The sequence below is a fragment of the Syngnathus floridae genome, chromosome 2 (assembly GCF_059516105.1).
Source record: "Syngnathus floridae isolate MCC-2025c chromosome 2, RoL_Sflo_1.0, whole genome shotgun sequence".
Classification (NCBI taxonomy): Eukaryota; Metazoa; Chordata; class Actinopteri; order Syngnathiformes; family Syngnathidae; genus Syngnathus; species Syngnathus floridae.
The window spans coordinates 22,900,839-22,922,417 of record NC_142414.1 but is presented as its reverse complement, the minus strand read 5'-3'; the positions used below and the strand labels follow the sequence as shown (position 1 = coordinate 22,922,417).

The window sequence follows — 21,579 nt, the reverse complement described above, 5'->3', positions numbered from 1 at the left end:
TTCACGCCCCCCACGAGCACCACATCCCTTCCTCCTGCTCGTTTTGTACTCCCTTTCACTTGCTCCCCTCCCCCTTTGTCTTGCTCCAACCCATTGCCTGAGGGGAGTGATTGACAAGCAAAAGAGGGACTTGTATAAAAAAATATATATATATATATGGGGGGGTGATTTTAGATTGGTGGCTCAGCCAGTGAGCAAAGCAAGGGAAATGCATGAGGCTGCACAGGAGCTCTGCATAAAAAATAGCTTGATTAAATGGCTACTTCAGAGAGTGACGCTTTACCTGAGCTGACATCAGGTAGTTGAGCATCATAATCTTCCACTTGTAACCATTGAACTTTGACGGGAAAAAATAAAAACCCTTTTCATATTCAAATGACACTTATTCATTATTCATAACTTCCAATCTTTCCAATGGGCCCATAATTACGATTTCCTACTAAAATTTAGCTAGAGCGACCAATCCTATTGTACACACTACTTACAACAAACACAGAAAACTGCAATCTGTATAAATAAACTCGCGTGAGGTTTCAATCAAATGTGGGGCTTTATCTGGAGTCCCTATGGATATGTGCAGTTTTTGAAAAATCTTCTAAATCAATTTTCACAAGCTTTTAGCATGTTAAAGTGCTAATTTCTCACAAAAACAACTGCCCCAAATACTAATTTCTCTCCAATAACCCATCTTGGTGTATTTCTATTCCTTCCTCCTCTTTAAGCACCAGCCGAATGCAAGAAAGCGACTGAGTCCTCATTTATGACGTCACAAAGTGAGAACCCCCACCCACCACCACTGCTCCGCAAACAAATACGCCTAATTTCTCAGAGCAGTCGTCGTTGTTTTGATTTTGGTGCCATCAAATAAACTATACAATGTTTCCATGTACCCAAAGTGCTCAAGTACTAGTCATTGTTGTTTGGTGCATTCAGTTAATTGTTTTCTTTTGGCCTAGTTCGTGATGGGTAATTGAACGCACCCCAAGTCTACCGACGAACTTGATTGAGTACAGCGGAGTCGGAGTTTTTGTCAACCGCCAGGCGTCTTAGAAAACAGCCAACCAAATAACTCATATTTCATAAAAACAACAGATTGTGCAAAAGGTAATATAGAATCATATGCATGCCTAAAAATGTTGAATAGCGTGATACAATACAGCTCCTTTGAATGAAACACCTGTCGAGGTTTTTGAGTAGGGAGTATTTGTACTTAGCTTCTTTTGCAGCTTTTTCCCACCATGTAGGCAACAGCCAACGCCAACTGGTCCAAAATGAGTTCTTCCCTCTATGGTTCAAACTGCAGTCATCCAGGGTGCTGTCATATCAGCAGCACATAGCATATATTTTTATTGGAATTCTCCGTTTTCTGTAGATTATTTTAAAGTTAATGGCAGACACTCCCTTACTTCTCCAACCTGCGACTTTGCACCATGCTACTTTCAGGTATTTCCCAAAATAGAATGGCTTTTAAGTTTTTTCCCCACCTCCTTTTTCTTGATAGCATTTCCGGTGTTTTCATATTATTTGAAACATTTTGAAGCATCATGCAATACATTAAAAGTTGAAGCACTAAGAATGTAAAATTGTGGAAACACTCACACAAAGAAATTCAGATTTGTGAAATTTGAAGGCAGCCAGGAGAGCAACAAAGTATTCTGAGTTTTACATGATATTTCATGAAATATGACATGGCATTAATTACTTTTTTTAAAGTATGAAGTGTTGGATCAAAGGGAGCACTACTTTAAATCAATATTGGACATCCATCCATTTTCTATTTTATTGAGCCTGCTCAGACAGACTCAAAGAGCTGGAACCCATCACACTTTGGATGAAAAAAAACAGGACCGGTTACCACTCGCGAGTTCATTACGGTCGTATGTAGCGACACACTACCAGTACCTCTGCCAGTGAGTTTTTGTCCCATCCCTTGAAAACATGTCGCTCTCTAGTGGTGAACCTGGTACATTACAGAATTACCTCAACTCCCAGTTAAACCAACAGGCAAGGCAGCAGTTCTCTCACCTGTAAAAATAAAAAAAAAAAAAACCGTGGCATTAATCTATGAGAAGAAATTTGTTTTGAAACGTGGTTTTCACTCCTGTTTTAATAATATGACCATAGCCATGGAGGCAAACAAGTTACAGTGAATGAATCAGCATATTTTGGTCATTTCCCTCCCTGCCTCCACCCCCTACTGTCAGGTAAACAAGAAAAGGTCATTTAAAAAAAAATGGACTGAACGAGCAACGACAATCAACATTTAGTTTCATGCAGTGAAGTGACATTTGTTTGCAGTGTAGTTTTGAAAACAAGCGATGGCACATTTGATCCAAGGTAAAATGGCAACACAATCACTTGATAAACTGACAGAACAATAATAAATCATGACAGTCCCCTCCCAACATTTATAAATAATCATTTTGAAAAGGAAAAATTTCATATACAATATGTTCATGCTATTTCATGCATTATCTTAACGGCCTGACAGGAGCAATAGAAATTATAAAACAGATTTTAAGGATCAAACTGTATGTTGAATAGCTATTCTGTACACACCTTTTTTTAATAGTTGTAATAAATTATATTTATATGCCATTCATAAATACAGGATAGATAAATCACATGAATTTGGGAATACGGCTCATTAAAAGCAGATTTTGTCGTGGCAATGTTCTACAATATATGTACTTGGCACAAGGAGAAAGGACAGAAAATCAGCATCATAAAGATAAGCTGTATTGAGACACACAACTAAGTGGGATCAGATTTCAGGAGCCAGTCTAAACTAACTTTCATTTGATCATTGAAATGGGCAGGGTTGCAATATTGTCTCTTGGTGGAATACGAGGCTACAGGTGAGTAACAGGAGTAGCGGAGTGATGTGCAAGACATGGAGGTTATAGTTGCCGAATAGGGGGAAGGTTGAGAGTTTCCAGAGCGCTGTGGTAGAGCTCCCGCAATGCTCTCAAAAGATGCAGACGGCAGAACATCTGGTTGAAGAGATGAGGCAACGGCTCCTGGGAGGAAAGACATCAAAGGGAGTCAAACATTACGTTAGAGAAATACAGATTGCACATACGGTCCAGTGAAACCTACAACGACAAAGGACCCTCAGGTAGTACGATTCACACGTTTTTCTGTGCAACATCAATTAAGCTAGCTGAGAAACATGCAAAGAAAGCAGGCTGCTAAACTCTTCAAGATGATGCGGAAAGAAGAAAAGTTGTGTTGTTTTTAATCCCTCAATATAATTTTATAGTGGTTCACACATTTTTAAACTTGGGTGCTTGTTCTAATTGTTTGAAAAAATGCAAGTATAGTTAAAAAGTGTTTTATGATGCAGTTTGACACACTAATGGATTCTTTCTATTGCCAATATTGCTGATGGGGAAATGGGATTGTAAATATGAACAAAGAAGGAGTGATGTGTTTTCAACCGCGAAGGTTTCACTGTACAAGTTATTATTCGCTTAACTCATTTCCCTTAAAGAACTACAAACACGGTCTCACCCCCAGGACGTGGACTCTGTTGTAGTACGAGCTGAAGTCTTTACTGAGAGACACCAGAAACCTGCAAATCTGTGTGTTGGGGGGGGGTATTAATAGAGCAGTTAAGTATATGACCCAACATTCTATGCAAAATGAAGTCACACATGATGTATGACGTCACACATGACGTATCCACTGACCTGCTCGGTTTTGAGATTGACTCTAGCCCTTCCCCTTTCACAGTCCAACACTTGTCCTGATTGGTCCAGCAGCTCAGAGAAGGGAATGAGGTAATTGAAGAGGAGCAGCCACTCACCCTGCAAATCCAAACACAGATGCAGTGCAGCAGTCTTTTCATAAGGTGAAAGGAAGAGTAGTGAGGGCATTAAACTTCAGTAAATACAATTTTGATGAAGACGTACCTCTTCTTTGAGGGCAGAGAAGTCCAGTTCCGAGACGTCTGGGATTTCTGGGTACAAACCTGAGAACAGGAAAGAATACATTTAGAAGAGCAAGTATTTTGTTGTGCTTTCATAAGAGTTTAACAAATGGGATAAATAGTATTATGGAAAATATACTTTTCAAACACTCTTGTATCTTTTGCTGGTGTTTTCTAATGAGACATACAGTGCTTTTAAAATATACTGTTCTGCTTTAAAGTGTTAATTTGGATTCTCCTGCCACTTGACGTAATGTTACATACTCTCTCTGACGTTTGTGAATCGTTAAGTTGATTCAAAGTCTGGACTCTGACCTTTTTCCACCCCTCGGTCATAGCTGTCGAACAGCGTGTGCAGTCTGGCGCAGTTGTACATCACAAACACACCGCCTCTCGGGCCTTTGGTTGACACGCCGCCTTCTCTCTGGACATCCAAAGTGACCTGAACACACAGGCCTGGACTGTGATTTTTGAAGCAAATTTGTAAACTTGAGTCACTACGTACACCATACGCTTCACTATAACGCAGTGGAGCCATGATATTGCACTTAACTACTCAAGTAATGACAACAGACAAATACTTTATTTTATTGGGGGTGTAGCAATAATACGCCAGTATGCCAAAAAATCACCACCTAATTACAGTTGATGATGTTACTTGGTGAGGCAAGATTTTCTTCATTTGATGTTTGATTGTGGGGAGCATGGGAAAAAAAAACTCAGAATTTGTTTTTCTGAATACCAATTAAAATGATTACAAATTAAAATAACTATCAGTAACTGCATGTCTTGTTTTACAGTAGACCTACTGGACTGGTGTGGACTGTTGAGAGAAGCTCAAATCTGATTGTAGCAGAGCTCATGACCCTGATGATGTCATCCCATGTCTGACCTACACGTGGTGAAAGAAAAATTAATTTAATTTACTCCAAGTAATGATAATGATGAAAATGAGTAGTCATATACAGGCATACGCACACACACCTTCTACTTCATCTCCATATTTCATCTCTGAGGCCTCCTTCATTTGACCTCTTCTAAGCCTGTTGAAAGAACAAAAGGAACTAAATACAAACCTTAACGTGGAAAAGTAGTTGAATGATGAGCAAGTAACCTGCAGAAGAAATTTAACAGCATGTGCATGTTACTGCAGAAAGTTAAAAAAAATAAGGACAGAATGTGTGACGAGACAGAGGAAGAGGAGAAGAAACAGTGTTTAAAGATGACACTGTATCTTACTGCAGGTACTGTGCAGAAGAGAGCTGAGAAGGAGTCTTGACAGGCCCACACACCAGATGTCTCTGCAAACGCCCAAGAAGACCAGGTAAAAATAGTAACACAAGCCAGTGCGCATGTGTGCGTGCGTGTGTGTGTGTAGTTACCTGTCTGTGTGTGGCCCCACTGGCTCTCCACAGCATCGCTATCTGCTGCTGGCGGAACTCATCTTGGCAGGAAGTCACATGCAAGGCTGTTGCCATGGCAACCTGTGAATCGTTATATTGTTAAATCTCCCATTCATTGGGCTGTTGTGAGCCATTCCATTTAATAAGTGGTGCATCTCTGCGATCACGTGTGCGGTGTCTTACGGTGCAGTCAGCTGTGGCAAGGTCCAGTTGTGCCAGATGGGAAACGCTGTCTCTGTGGACTGAACACACATGGACCAAAAGGACACATTGCTTCGTTAACTCATCAGTCTGAGGTTGGGACAGTGAGACCCTTTTGTTCCATCTGAATCAGCACCTCAGTGGGATTTGGGACTATTGTACACTTCCATTGCATGTTCTTCCTTTCCTTACGTGAGTTTTCTCTGGGTCCTCCAGTTTATTCCAACATTCCAAAAACATGTTTTTTTTTTTTTTTTTTGGGGGGGGGGTGAATGGTTTATAAAAACGACAATAAAGTTGCACCGAATCACACATTTACAGTGCCTCAGTGGGTGGTTACTTGTTTAACGTACCTGTGCAGGTTCCCAGGCTGGGATCATACCCTTGCAGCCCCTCTTCCTGGAACACTCGTTTTAAATTGATCCTAACTGCTCCTTCATTCTCACTCTTGTCCGCCTTCTTCCTGCCTGGCCCTCCGCTCATCCTCCTGTCTCTCTCAATCTCCCTTTCTCTGTACATCGAGTTTTCCAGCGCTTCCTGGATCTTTGCCTCCCGCTCCTCATTTGTCCAGTAGGCTGGGAATGTTGGCCAGTCGATGCCCAGAGTGCGGAGGAATTTGACGATACTGCTGTCTTCGGGCAGCAGGGGGCACAGAGACACTGTAAATCTGACGCAGGCGGCAATTGTCAGCTTGTGTAAAATGTCATAGATACCATATCTATAGTAACAGTCATTACTACAATGTCAGGTTAGCGCCACATAGTCAATGTCACTTTGTTTAGCTATAGCATTATTTATTTTATGATCAAGTTTATTATTGTGCTAAATCACGTTTAGGACTGAAAGACAAAAAAAATTCCAGTGGACAATATTCTCCATAGAAAAGCTGTCCACAACAACAACAAAAAAAACCTCTAGTGAAATATACGATTCAATCAAAAGGGGCTGATGTGACAAATTGTACAAAGCAACTCACCCTTGCCCTTTCAACAGGGCCCCCATATGGTCAGCCAACAGAATCGTCCTGAGGTGTCCCAGAGTGAGGCTATCAGGAGTCGGGGGTTCAGGTTTTGGATGCAGGGCCGGACAGTTGAGCACCATGTAGCCCTGCCTCTGAGCAGAGGGCGTCAGATACTCAGTAGCCCCGCCATCCAGGACAGCTCTGAAGGCGGCGGCTCGGTCCACTCTCACCCGCAGACCTTCATCCATCACTTCCCCGCCCGCCATGGGCAAAACGCCATGGCCTTGGACAGACAGGATCCTGGACATCACTGCCGGAGGAACCTGAGTGGGAAAAACAATTTCAACTCTTGTATGGTAGTTCATGTAAAACAACCATTGATGTTTCCAAAATTGGTTTGGGTGAGTTGTTGACCTCTTGTTCAGTGTTCATGTTCAAATTACATCAAAGTTTCAGTGTCTCACAATAAAGCTTTTTAGAGATAAAACATCTACGATGTTTTTCATGAACACCTTACTACTTGACTGTATTTAATCTTTTTGGAGGTGGTACTGGTGTAAAACGTTTGAGAATCACATTGGATAATGGGTGAATGAATGGTCTACTCTACTCTGTATGTACCTCGCAAGTGAGGTGGTGACCAGATTCCAGATATCCTGCCTCTACATGACTCTGTACAAAAAAAATGATGGATAGTTTGATTTTTGCGCAAACGCACACACATACATGTACACACTGTTGCAGTTGTGCGACTGTCTGACCCACATTGTGATCTGCAACTCATGGTTCATGATCACTGCCTCGAGCACAATGTCTGGTCAAGCTTGACGGCCCTACCCTAAAATACGACTTTGTGTTTGTGCCTTTATGAATATATACTTTATTGTTCTAATTGGAAACGTACTGAAACTCCAAGTCTCGTTCACGTTGACAGAATAATGACGATGCCGGGGCCTCTGTTCTATTTTTGGAAACCTAACTACTCTGCACCGAGTCTTATGTACGTATGTTGTAAATATGTGACTTCAAAATGTATTTGGTATATGACTCTCGGGGGCGAGGGTATTTTACTCACAAAATAGTCATAGAAATCGGAAAACATATTAATATGAACAATATTAAATGAACAAGATTATGCTCTACAGCAGTGGTTCTTAACCTGGGTTAGATCGAACCCTAGGGATTCGGTGGGTCAGTCTCAGGGGTTCATCAGAACCTCCACTGCGGAGGTCCAAACACTTGTATGTCGTATAAATTTGTGATGACGCAGAAGTCTTACTGATTTCCTGATATGTAATTTGTTGTGAGTTCATGCATTGTGTTGGTTTTGTTCTTAGAACAAGGTAATGTTCATGCACGGCTCATTTTGTGCACCAGTAAAAAAAAAAAAAAAAAAATCTGTCTTGAATATGAAGAAATCTTTTTTTAATCTTTACTAAAGAGGGGTTTGGTGAATGCGCATATGAAATTGGTGGGGTTCGGTACCTCCAACAAGGTTAAAAACCACTGCTCTACAGTCTATACGAATATGATGTGTTTGGATGAATTCTCATCCGTTTCATTCATTCAGTCCATTTGTTAAAAATGTGGACGCGGTTAGGTAATAGTGCTAAACGGGACGGGAAGGTCCGTGTATTGAGCCAGTAGCCAACCTGTCCGTCCGCATAGAGCGTGTTGAGCATGGTACTTGGCGACAAAAAGTCTCGAGTTCGGAGGTTCCTGGCGTTGCTCTCCTTAAACCATAGCTTCTCCTTCTCCGGATCCGGTAACATCCTCTCGCTGTCCCTTCGACCAGAGTCGTGGGCATTGACAAGCTTGGCCCGCAGTGCGGAGCTCAGCGCTCGGACCGTGGGAGCGATACGGAGGGGCGAAGACGACTCCTCGATGTTCTCCATCGCTGCTATCATAACAACACAAACGGGTGCAGCTAAAAGCACATCCGCGACATGCTAATACAGACGCGGTCGTGGTGAATGGAAATCAGGATTCATTCAAGCGTGGAGGCGGCCGACATAACCCGGGAACTATCGAGTACTCGTCGATGTCATATATTGGCTAAAGTGGTAGGTCGCATTGCCCCCCCCTTCCAACCGGAACCTAAAGCGCCAATTCGTCTTCCCCATCGGGCGTTTTTCCGCGTTGGACCGACCGTGGCACAGCATAATAACGAGAAAGTGTGCAATTTCGGTTGAAATTACGTGTGAATGCTAAAATGCGTAAATGTGAACGCAAACGTGTGAGAATTTAAACATACATAAAGTAATACTGTACATCATTTACTAAATTTGAATGAATAGTATTTGATGTAATAGACGCTGGAGTGGAAACATACCCTGTGCAAGGATCGAACCAGTACCTCCCAAAGTATAGTTAGGGTTTCCAACTACGGGAAGTATTTAAAATTAGGGTTTGAAACTAGGGTCAGGGTTTGGTAGTTGGGTTTCAATATAGTCTTATCTTATAAAGCCTATCCCAGTTGACTTCGGGCAGTAGGCGGCATACACCTTGAACTGGTCACCAGTTCATCCACACATAGATGAACAACCATTCACACTCACAACCACCTACTCTCAATTTTGGGTGCTCAATTGGCCTACCATGCCTGTTGTTGGAATCTGGCAGGAGAACGGAGTACCCATGCAGGCATGGAAGAACATGCAAATTCCACACAAGAAGACCAGAGCTGGAATCAAACCCCACATCTTAGCACTGTGAGGCGGAGGTGCTAACCAGTGTTTCATTGTGCTGCCAAGCAATAATAATATAAATAATAATAGTAATAATAATACAGAAATGTATCATGGAGATAATAATGAAGTATTTATTTGTGATAATTTCTTGTAGACAGTTTTATAAACATCTGAAAGAAATATAATGTGGTAAATGTAATCTCAGAGATAGTATGGTTGCATTAAAATTCCACATAGGCTACTGATGAAGATTTATATTTGGTGTCATTCTTTACTGACACGGGATTCCCGGTTGCGTTCTGTTGGCTAAGCAAGCCGGGAGAAAACGTGTCATTGAGGAAAATCACCAACGAGTCTTCCAAACATGTTTTCGGTACAACAATCCTGAACCAAAAAAAAAACAAAAAAAGTCACTTGGTGTTTGTACTACTATAAACCATCAAATTCAATTAGGAATCACAAACTATGGGATGTGGGCAGCTCAGGCGTTGAGATGTCTTATGCGTGGTGGGATGGAAACGGAGCCCCTAACCAGCTGGAGGTCCGAATCACAGCTGCATTATGGGTTCCGTTACAATCCCACCCGCCAAAATAAAAGGTGGGCATCTTGTCCTGACAACACTCCTGAAAAGGAGAAGAGAATTACATATTTTATATATAAAACACACAATCCACACACTATTTTTGTAATTGTAGTGTATACACAACAGACACTTTTTTTTTTTTATAGGCCCAATGGGATGTTGTTACCATGACGATGACTGGAACGGCGCTCTGGTGTGACCAGGTGAACAGTTTCTTGTACTCAAACAGTCTAGAGTGTGAAGACAGTCAATCGCTTTAACGAAAGACATTTTCTTTCAAGGAGGCAGCACTTCATCTTCATGCCACTAGATTACACTCAGTCAATCACTGTCTGGAAACAACACCAGCTAAATTAATCTAGCTACAATCACCTAAAATTAATCTGTGACGATACTGTAGCACTGTTTAGCTTTTAGCATTGACATGATAGTGATTGAGTTAATCTTCAACCAGCTGAGCTTCAAGTCATGATTAATGGGCAAAGGAACACTGTGCAGAACGGTGTGCAGAATGAATTGAGAAATTCTTGTTTACAAATGCATATTCAGAAATTGGCAACTCACAAAAGATTTACCTGGTTGTTAAATTTTACCCAATAGGAAAGGAGGCACCAAAATTCCTCAAATGTTGACAACGTCACTGACTGGGAATTGAACACACATGGTGGAGTTAACAACTACACTCTTAATTACTTCAAGCACATTATGTAATAGTAAATGCTATCGAGTTTGTAGAACTGTGCTAGATTAGCAAAAACGCAAAGAAGTGGTGTACAACTAAAATGGTAACACAGCTTATATAACACCGTGATGAGTAAACACATTTCGGCGACAGGAGAAAATAAATAGCACGAATTATAATTGTTTGTTCCACTTTCAGATGTGTGTCAAGGTCAGCGAGAACAGACTGCTCTTGTTTTGGTTCCCAATACAGGGATGTGACACAAGGTGTTGCTCATTGCAGGGGCACACCTATTCTGGTGGGATGCGGGGCCTTGGCCACCCCAAAATCCTGAGAAATCTTTGACTTTTTGCTTAATCACCTCAATGTTATATTATATGTGGCTGCCTTTCTCTGTACAACCGCCCTAAATTTACCCGCTCAATTCACCCCAGCACACATTACTCACCCATACACACACCCATCCACACACCCAAGATTGATGTGCTTGAAGACAATGCTGCCCACTCACCTGTTGTTTCTTTTGTGGACATAATAGGAGCTGCCTTGTCTTGAAAAACCAGTTGACTCTGAAGGAAAAGTAAAACTGATCGTGTCACACGAGGTCGGATGGATGTGCCTGACTAGAATGGAGACAACTCTGACAGGAGGTTCTGTTGACTAGAAGTTAGGAGCAGGAAGTCCTGAACACATGGATTGAAACACTATTATTTTTTTTACTCAGCCTAATGAGGAGCAAATAACGATAGTCAGCTTGAAGTTAAAGGCTCATACGTCAGACGAGTCACACACACAAGTAAATGACACCCACACACACGGTGATGAGATTATGTAAAAGTATGCAGTTTTGTTGTGTATCTCACCAGGGCTGCAGTGTCCCTCTTCTCTTCCTCCTCGAGCAGTGGCGTCTTGTCAAACAACTTCCTCTTTATAAGCACTTCACATTCATTTCACTTTCATTTCTAACCGCAAGACAAAACTCCTCCTTCCTGATTCATCTCCTGACTGGAGAGGGAAATCACTCTGTCTTTTAGTCTTGTTTTTACACATTTGAAACAGACAGCATTTTGAATACACACACAGGATCTACTGTTAAAGTACTTTTTGGGTTCATTATTCAAATGCTTTCATATTTAAAAATACAGTATTAATATATACATTATGACAAAAACTGCTTTAAGATTTTTTTTAACACATATCCAGGACTGTTTTCCCAACTTCAATGATCTATAAATGTGAAGCTTTTATTTTACTTTACAAAGTTTCTAAAATGTTATACCCCTTTTAAGGTAATAAAATGCAAATATTTGTACTGACTCTTTAGAGTTTACTGATGTATTTTTCATGAAATTTGTTACTTAACTTACTTTTGTTCACCCATTATTTTTTCCCTTAAAAAGGAATCAGTACGGATTATCTTTTCTTTTTTTAATTTATGAACGTAATGCTGCTGTTTAATAATGAAATACACAAACTACGATTGCTTATTTTATGTTGCATTCAGAGATTGTTGTAATCATTGGCCACAACTTTGGACACATTAGCAAACTCTAATGCGCTCCAGCAAGAGCTGTAATTGCCTTTAAAAAGACAATTAATGATTGGTTTTGATTGGTAATTTCACAAATTATTTACTAATAAGTTACTTTGGTAAAGCAGCAGCCAAGGCCAAAACCTATTTGCAGTCACACACATTGCAGGTATGTTGTGAAAATTTCCTTTCATGCTAAAAAACAATCACATTTCATCAGTGAAGACCTATACTGAGGGGAAAAAGAAAATCAAATGTTTGGCACTCATCAAAACCTACTAAATTGACTGTGTCAAATATGGTGAAATTGATCTGCTGTACAAATCACAACATAACATTCAAAACATAACATTAATTTCACAGTATTTGTGCAGTTGGGTTGTAGAATATGAACTAGATGTTAACATTCTAAGCTAGATACAATTTATAGATACTTGCACTCATGCCATTTAATTGTGAATGTGTCAATGATGAGTGAACATAACAGATGAGGACGCAAGGCAGGTGAGACCAACAGAGTGTGACCACTACAATTCCCACACGACTGTCGAATATCAGGCCCGGAAAGTCCGGTGGATTTGTCTGCGTTACCTGATCCTCCCTGGAGACGAGGTGCAGGTGAGCGGGCTTGGCACGGCCAAGTACGAGTAAAAACTCTTCTGCGTCTTCTAAGATGAAGAACGGTTGTCATGGCAACTAGCTTTTGAGTCCCAAAACAAGGATCAACAGCACCAAAAGGGACATTAACTTACTAGGATTGTACCTTTCGCTATAATGTGACATTTCTAGTTAAGGTTAGACAATTAAGCATTTCGCCGCCCTCGTGTTGTGTAAATTAACCAATTAATTGACAACAAATCAATTATCACATTCATCCCCTAGTATCGTAAACAATCGAAAAGTCATTTAACGCCACTGTTTCATGAAAGATTGTCCAAATCTTCTGATTTCAGGCTCTCAGAAGTAATCATTCTGATTTCTTTAGCTTTTCATGCAAGCAGACTGATTTATCTTTACGGTTTAATCAAAATAAGATATTTGCAAACAACTGCTTTTGATTTGAAAAACAATGACTATCAATCCATTTTGTGTGATATTGTTCAGTTTCTTATTTTTAAATTACTGAATAATACCAAATAAACAAAACTAATTGGTTAATAAAACATTAATTAGGGGGAAATCCATCCATCCATTATCTGTACCACTTGTCCCCACGGGGATCGCTGGCGTACCGGAGCCTATTCCAGCCGTCATCGGGGAGTAGGCGGGGGACACCCTGAACCGGTTGCCAGTCAAATGCAGGGCACACAGAGATGAACAACCATCCCCACTCACCCCTACTATCAATTTAGGGTGTTCAATCGGCTTACCAAGCATGTTCTTGGGATGTGGGAGGAAACCGGAGTTCCCGAGGAAAACCCACGCAGGAACGGGGAGAATATGCAAACTCGAGACAGGGAGGGCCGAAGGTGGAATCGAACCCGCACCCTCCGAACTGTGAGGCGGACGTACTAACTAGTGTTTCACCGTGCCAATTGCAGTTTTATCTTACTTTAATTTAGTTAACATTTTGCAAATGAATGAGATTAAATGAGAACCTTTTGTGAAAAATAGTGTAACTTTTATTCTTTGAAAATGAACACATCCATATGGTGGACACTTTCTATAACAATATGGAAGGCATCACCGACTCATAAGGCTTAGTTGTCCTTGACACATTATTCCAGGATGCATAGAGGACACTAATTAACTGGAAGACTTGATGAATAGAAATGCTTTGAGGTCATGCATATGTGCACAAGTGCGAGTGTGACAATATGAATAGAATATGACAAAAAAAACCTGGAGCGTTTTGCCATCATAACGTAGAAAGGATTGTCTCCAGCGGAAGGTTCTTCAAAACAGACGTTTCTCATAACTGTCACGAAAAGAAAAGATAAAAATCACAGGACTGACGACGGCATTTCCTGTCAAGAAAGATGGCTCTGGTGTTTATTTAAAGAGGAAGCCTGAGCAACCGTTGAAATGAAGAACCTGTACTGTGCCCAAATGGCAGGGACCTCTTGCGAAATCGCTTGAGGTGTGGTCCCATGCAAGTGCGTACCTGTGTAGACTGTGGACGCCACCCTCCATTTGAGCCGATGCTGTCCTCTTTTCAAATCGCAGGCTTCCGCTGTACATCATGTCTCTGACAAGACAAGAAGACAATTTGTCAGTTGATTCAGAAGTGCATTTGTAGGCTGACAGAACTGCCACAGATAACCAGGGAGGTTTGTATGCTTTGTATGGGAGCGGCAGACCAGAAATGTTTTTGGACCCTCAACCATTCAGTGCTTTACACACTGAACTGCATTTTTTTTAAATTATCTTTGACAAATATTTAACAATCGCAAAGTAATCCGAACTGGAGTGAAAGCAGTCAGTAACACTGTCTCCTTATTGCGCATTCAAACTACTTGTGAACTTGAAACATCATTAGTTGGAAAATGTGCTAAGCTTCTGTGCATGGAAGAACGAAGTGCAGAAAGGAGTGATATTCCCATGTCACAGCTCATGCAACGTGTCATTTGTATGTACCGGAGCTGAGTGAGACTCTTGGTGCCGATATCCTGACACGAGTGTTGAATGCCAGCCAACAGGTAGGGCACAAACTTGTGGATGGAACCTTTGTCCTGCACAGCTCCCGAAACACCCTGAGCAACTTTGATCTTGTCACTCTCACTGTAGAAACACACAAACACACCCAACACACACACAAAACAGTCAGCTGTCTGTCTGAACATTCAAGCAATTGTCTGGCATTATTTTAATTTTTTTTTTTTTTTTAACATCATCACTGCTGGGCCGGTACAAATTTGTTCACCAATTGAAAATAGTATTTTCCCACATCATTCAATTGTTAATGTGTTGAAATATTATTTTGAGCTTATGGTATGACACCTCAATATTTCTGATTGAACTCATGAGTTGCAAATTACTGCCACCTAGTGGTCAACTTGATGTACCCTTTGTACTGCATAAAGACTGGGGAGTTAATGAGCAAGTTTCCACACCTGAAGTATCTCGTCTGGGAACCCAGGTTTTTGTCCATGGCATCCAGAGAGCCCATACCACGGTATTTTTTTAGCCTGATGCCATCTGAGAAGAAATATTCACCAGGAGCTTCGTTGGTGGCAGCCAGCAGAGAGCCCATCATCACTGCATAAAGAAAGGAAATCGGGCTAAATTGTTAGCCCAGATTCAAATTCCACACTGGGCGGATGTGCTAACCACAAAAAATAACCACGCAGTGCCACCCAGATGTGTGACATTTCTAACAGTTCATATGGGGAAACAGTTAAAACCAAGCAAACTAGAGGTCTATCAGACTTGTACCTGTGGATGCGCCAAGTGCCAGGGCTTTGGCGATGTGTCCCACAGTCTGAATGCCACCATCGGCGATGACGGGCACACCAAAGCGTCTGGCGTACTCGGACACCTTATAGACTGCTGTGGCTTGAGGTCTGCCGCAGGCCAGTACTGTTAGGAAGAGAAGAGGGTAACAGCATTAAGCCGCAGTGATGTAAACAAAGTTTGGTCACATAATGACTGTGTTTACAGACTTTGAGATGCTAAACAATTTGTGCCATAAACTTTTGGTATGATATGAAATGCTGGTAACTGGTAATAAAATGGATTATGTATTTATAAACAAAAATATAGACATGAACTTAAAGAGTCTGTGAATGAACAGACAGGAGAAGTTGCCCCTCTGGAAATGAGAATGATGCATTTTTTTAGCAGACACAGACTCAAAATCTACTGACCGACAATATAGCGGTAGTAAAGTTCAAATTACAATTTAGACGCAATTTCTCGTGTCTGCGGTCCTTGTGGACAACTTTGTGGGAGGTGTCATTTGTTGACTTTGCAGTCCAGTCACTCACCTTCCTGTGTGATGCAAATGGAGCCGCTGCCCATCCCGACTCTCAGTCCATCCACTCCTGCGTTAATCAAGTTTTTAGCTTGAGCAGTGGTCACCACTGAACGACAAGACCAAACAAAACATGTTGGAATATACTGTATTCAAACAAAACACTCACTATGGTATTTAGCCCAAACATAAATATCCCACTTTGAACATTTACAAAATCTTGAAAATGTGTGTACTTACCATTGCCACCAATGACTTGCAGGTTAGGGTACTTCTCTTTGATATATTTGATCATGTTGATTTGAAATATTGAGTTACCCTGAGATGAATCCTGCAAGTGGAGGATTCATTCATCATTCATTATTTACCCCCCAAAAATTATTTTGGGAAAACACTGCAAAAAATCTAACCACGTTCATCACATTATTATGACACACAGCAACAAACATCATCAACATAGAATGAGGGTCTATATTTATTGTACTTATCAAAGTAGGGCTGGGCAAGGAATAGGGACCCATTTTATCAATGAGGAAGTTAAGGGCAGCAAGGAAATATACAACTGCTAAAATTTGGAGACACTAAAGTAAAAATAATACTAGGGCTGCAGCCGTCAATAATAGAGATGACTAAGTGCAATGACAGGTTTCCCTGTTCTGCAAAATATTGAACAAAGGAAATAATACATCAGAGAACCAGAGTGCCCCTAAATGGTGGCCCTAAAATTTGAGACAGTGCAAGTCAATTTTTCAAGTAGCTACTCATGCATGCGCGACCACTAAATTTACTGTGTTTGCTTTGTCAATTCTTGAATTTCGTTGCTGCTGATAAACATCTGGTCAACAACACATTAGTGAGAATGAGTGGAAATGAGGATATTGACTTTGCATATCGGTTCCCCCTACAATTTCAGGTTAGGATGCCATTGTGCTCCTAGTTAGTCTGCAGCCCAGAACATGACAGAAACTTGATGTACTGGCCAGTCCTCTGCATAGTTGCAACCAAAGGTGAAAAAGGACCTGAAATCGGAGCGGTTTTTGCTACAAAAAATGCGTTCAGAGCAAGTGGGACCGTGTCATGTGTGCTTTTAGCATCTTCATCCTTACCAGTACAATCACATCCACGCCGCTCTGCACCAACAGATCAAGGCGGTATTTGTCATCATTATGTGTGCCGATGGCTGCACCACATAGCAGCTGTTTTCTAGAGTCTTTGGAGGCCAGAGGGAAGTCTCTGTTTTTCTTAAGGTCAGTTCGGGCAATGATGGACACCAGGCAGCCGTCTTCATTAACGATGGGAAGTTTGCCTGGAAAAGAAACACTGGCTTAGTTGCTTGTGCTTTCTAATTGAAAACATAACAAAAGGCTGGCAAAGTTTTCATTGGTTCAGTCAAGACAACCATGGCCGACCACTGAGCTGTTTTGTGCTTATAACGCTTCTCTGGCAAAGTGTGTGTTAACTACGCGGCTCATGTGTCCATTATTGGACTTGCAAAGTGGTCCTGTCACAGGGGTATTTGAGGACAGGACTTCTATCTGTATGTAAAATGTAAGGTGAACAAACACCAAAAGCGCACAATCACTTGTCTTCACCTTTCTTACTCCGTTGCAGGATTTCATTGGCTTGTTTCAGTGTCACACCAGCAGGAGCAATAACGAGATCCTCTAGCTTTGTCATAACCTGTCAAGGACACACACAATGAACTACGCACATTGCCAAAAAGCTACAATTCATTTGACTTGCCAAAAAGCTACAATTTTGTCTCAGCCTTTAAGAACATTATCTTAGAAGCTGTGCGACTTGTTAATTTGCATTTTTGTCAAATTCCAGTCTGTCTTTTGTTTTTTTCTCCTTTTAATGGAATGGTACCAACATTTTGTCCATGTGTAAACTTTACCCAAATGCAATCAGCTTATCCCAACTTCTGGATTAGTTAAATATCAGTCACCTCACTGAGAGGCAGGTTGTGTTCCTCTGCCTTGAGAAAATCGATGTCCCTCGAAGAGATGATGCCAACCAGCTTGCTCCCCATTTTGCCGTCATCAGTGATGGGAATACCGCAGAAGCCGTGGCGGGCCTTGGCCTGGAAGACGTCGCGCACCAAGTGCTGAGGGCTCATCACCACCGGGTCTGTAATGAAGCCTTGCTCGTACCTCTGCAGGAAGGAGAAAAAACATGTATGGATAAATAATCAACTGTGGAATTGATGAAATTCTACAGTGAGGTGAGCAGACTTTGAGAGAAGAATTTCAAGGTACCAAAGTAGAAATCAGTCAGCATTCCATACCTTGACTTTCCGAACTTCATTGGCCTGGAATTCTGGTGTACAGTTGTGGTGGATGAAGCCGATGCCACCTGTTAACTTGGATAAGAGCATACAACTTCATGGAGATGACACTAAATTGATGCCTCATACATATGTCACCACCCAAATTTGGTATATTTGCAGGTGATGCAACACAAAAGCTGTGATGGTGTAGGTCAGTGCACTGCACTGTAAGTACTTGTACGAGTGGAGTGTGAGGGTGTTTGGCTTACTGCCATAGCGATGGCCATGGTGGCCTCAGTGACTGTGTCCATGGGGGTAGACACAAAGGGAGTTTTCATTGTGATTTGTTTGGTAAGCGATGAGGTCAGGTCCTGGTGACAGAAGGAGAATTGACAATAGCAATCATCAAACAGGCAATCACAGGATTTGGACAATTTTAAGTTAAACAATGGCTTTTGACCAGGGATTGTCAATCGGTGGTGGGAGGACCTTTAGTGGTCTATGGCGGTATTGCAGGTGTTCCGCAAAATTGGAAATTGAAAATAACATTTAAAAAAAAAAAATTATTTCTTATTTAAACTTGATTTATTTTCCAGCTAATCTTGTGAATAATTTACCCATCCAAATTATGTCAAATGTAGCTGAGATTCCCAAAATAGGCATACAGATTAAATACAAATAACTAGTAATATGAAAATCGATAGTAATAATAATTGACTTGCCAATTAATTTCGACATCCACCTCTTGCCCAAAGTCACTTGGGACAGGCTCCAGTTCTCCCGTAAACCATTTAAATGAGCAAAATAGAAAATGGATGGACTGTTTGAATGTCCGGCCGTCACTTAAATCTAAGATAAATTATTGATAACTGTACGAGTGCCCCAATTTACAAGTTAGGAGCTGCAGCTTGGTCAGTTTTAGTTTGTATTGTGCTTTATGTGGCGAGCCTTGTGATGCAATTTCAAACAAACCAATAGAAACTGAAAACACTGGCTAATAGCTATAGCGATTAATCAACAACCAATTGCTAGACTGAGTAACGATAAAAATTGTGCTTATCAATTAATTGTTTAGAGACATTGTTCAATTTTAATTGTCTAAATCCCCAGAATTAGTCTCACAACAGCAAAGGAAAATCCATACAGTGATTATATTTGTGTTTATCCCAAACAAGACATCTGCAAACATGGTCAGTGCACCTCTCAACCATTTACAGTAATCCTTTGCTACATGGCGGTTAATTTATCGCGGCTTCAGTAAATTGCGGACTTTCTGTACAAAGAGAAGTATTTCATGTAAAATATAATTGGTGTATTGGAAGACGATCACATTGCATACTGTCACAAGCCTGCTAAATAAAATGAACTGTGGGGGACCACACACAGTTTAGCTCTAGTTTGGAATGAATCATTCATGAGAAGTCTCAGTGAGGGAATATTTGTAATCCTGCACTCCCTCTCCAAACATCATCTCATACTCAGCTCACTGCAGTTTAATATCCCCACATTTGCATTAATCAGATTTGTCATGTTGGTAAACATGTGATGACCATCCATCCCGACTCACCACTTGATCTGCCGTGAAGTCAATGTAGCCCGGCAGAATGAGGAAGTCGCTGAAAATGAGAAAACAAGGAATTTTAAATTGCTTGCTTTGCTTCATCTTTTGCCAGACAACATTAACCAATTACTGGTCACCAGCTAATCGCTGTATCCATCCATTTTCTGCACAGCTCATCCTCACTAGTTTCATTTAGTCATATTATGCCGTAGTTAACTTACCTAACAGTTAGGAATGTTAAATTGTAACTCAGTCAAAACATTGAGTGCAGCATTAAGAAATTCAAATAACCTATGACAGCTGGAGCGTGGAACTAATTTATTCTAAACCCTTTCCGGCTTGGATGGAAGGAAACTTCCACAGCGAGTGTGTCTTCTTTTAAAGCATGTGGGCCCACGTGCAATAGCAATGATGGCTGATGACAGCAAGACTAAAAACAGAAATGATGCCCAAGCCAGCATGTTGAAGCTTGTGACTGTGTTTTATAGGTATGACTCATTTTCATTCATACTGATCAACATAGGCAGAAAACAAACAGTAGAGTGCAATTGGTTGACATACTGAAATCCATCAATTGTGCCTTGACAAGTGAACAGTTGTTTACCATTCAAATCAATGCAATTGTGCCTTACTCATCAGCTTTAATAGGTCAAAGATGTACGTAAATGTAAACATCTGGTCAGCATGCATCACTTCTATTTTCCCCGCGGTGCTGAAATGGCTGGAGACTAAATATAACCAGCCTCTGGTCCGATAAACCCTCTTGACTACCAGTTCAAATTCGAAGAACATGCCATGCTCGAGCCCTGGCCTAAGCAACATTGAAACACATTTAGATGAAACCGCAAAGAAACATGAGACGCATTAACTTTTGCAATTGCCCGACAACGATGATCCCCAGATAACAGGGGTAATGTACTATGTAGCAGATACGACATCAAATGTTCAGATTAAGGCCCAATGAGTGCTGATCCAATCTACTGACAGTCGAATGAAAATGAACTCTTCGAGGCAGGTCAGGGGTCTACCACCCACCGGGGTCAATCTAACTTGAGCGTGACAAGGCGAACTTACTTGTATGTGAGTCCATCACCTTTGTTTACCAACTGCTGGCCCGTCAGTCCGTCCTCTGGGACATTATCGCCGGTTTGTCCCCCAATAAGGTATTCTGCCATGAGATCCAATGGCACCTTCACGGCTCTATGCACTTGTGAATTGCGAAATGAAAAAATAGCGAGAATAGCGAGGCTATGTCCAGAGACCGCGTGGGTAAAGACCAAGAACTTTATACTTGACCTCCCTTTTCAGTGAGCGCGGTCCAAGTGTCAAAGCACCTTCGAATGGACGTCAAACTAGCTGTTCAGCCCCACTGGGACGTTGCGAGTCGACACGTGCTCCCTGCACCATATCTTAAAACGTCACGTCCGTACGGAAGTACGTCCGCTCTCACCCCACACTGAAAGGAAGACATTTCTGTAGGCAGGACCATTCGCGGGAGATCATGAAGAGATCCGGGTGGTTCACAATTTTCAGTTTGTACATATTTAGAATTATGCAAAACAAATTATACAATATTCGTGGTACTCCAAATGGTCACTCATGATTAGTTTCTGTGAAAAAGTATGTGATGTCTTTTAATGATCACAAAAACCCAACACCCACAGGTCATACTTTGCCTGCAGCTAACGAGAGACCAATCTTTCTTTTACAATGAACATCACATTGAAACCAGGAACTGAATCATATGTGCAAGTTCATTTTCTGCACTGTCATTTCAAATAATGTCTCGTTTTTATATTATAAAGGGATATTTTTTTTGTAATAAAATCATATAGGTTGAAAAAAAAAATTGA

At 41.1% G+C, this 21,579-nt stretch overlaps 2 protein-coding genes and 2 long non-coding RNA genes across 4 annotated transcripts; 2 read left to right on the top strand and 2 right to left on the bottom strand.

Annotated features, from left to right (window-relative positions):
- Nucleotides 1-2,089: 2,089 nt before the first annotated feature.
- On the bottom strand, nucleotides 2,090-8,600 carry dalrd3 (DALR anticodon binding domain containing 3). The gene is made up of 13 exons (XM_088369227.1): nucleotides 8,149-8,600; nucleotides 6,512-6,819; nucleotides 5,889-6,202; nucleotides 5,518-5,576; nucleotides 5,314-5,415; nucleotides 5,171-5,232; nucleotides 4,916-4,974; nucleotides 4,741-4,823; nucleotides 4,247-4,373; nucleotides 3,915-3,973; nucleotides 3,693-3,809; nucleotides 3,514-3,582; nucleotides 2,090-3,020 (listed from the first exon to the last, which is right to left on the bottom strand). The coding sequence occupies exons 1-13, from the start codon at nucleotides 8,401-8,403 to the stop codon at nucleotides 2,901-2,903; spliced, it is 1,734 nt and encodes a 577-aa protein (XP_088225353.1). The 5' UTR covers nucleotides 8,404-8,600; the 3' UTR covers nucleotides 2,090-2,900.
- On the top strand, nucleotides 3,679-5,789 carry LOC148402645 (uncharacterized). Its single transcript, XR_015857155.1, has 3 exons — nucleotides 3,679-4,832; nucleotides 5,176-5,255; nucleotides 5,347-5,789. It is a non-coding gene; the product is annotated as an uncharacterized LOC148402645 (long non-coding RNA).
- Nucleotides 8,123-11,671, top strand: LOC148402643 (uncharacterized). Its single transcript, XR_015857156.1, has 3 exons — nucleotides 8,123-8,559; nucleotides 9,917-9,973; nucleotides 10,991-11,671. It is a non-coding gene; the product is annotated as an uncharacterized LOC148402643 (long non-coding RNA).
- Nucleotides 11,672-13,582: 1,911 nt separating this feature from the next.
- On the bottom strand, nucleotides 13,583-21,156 carry impdh2 (IMP (inosine 5'-monophosphate) dehydrogenase 2). The gene is made up of 14 exons (XM_088362123.1): nucleotides 20,801-21,156; nucleotides 19,733-19,781; nucleotides 18,435-18,536; nucleotides 18,184-18,258; nucleotides 17,845-18,051; nucleotides 17,489-17,576; nucleotides 17,003-17,202; nucleotides 16,137-16,227; nucleotides 15,910-16,005; nucleotides 15,359-15,502; nucleotides 15,037-15,181; nucleotides 14,561-14,704; nucleotides 14,088-14,171; nucleotides 13,583-13,901 (listed from the first exon to the last, which is right to left on the bottom strand). Exons 1-14 carry the CDS (start codon nucleotides 20,899-20,901, stop codon nucleotides 13,880-13,882), a joined length of 1,548 nt encoding a protein of 515 aa, XP_088218249.1. The 5' UTR covers nucleotides 20,902-21,156; the 3' UTR covers nucleotides 13,583-13,879.
- Nucleotides 21,157-21,579: the final 423 nt, after the last annotated feature.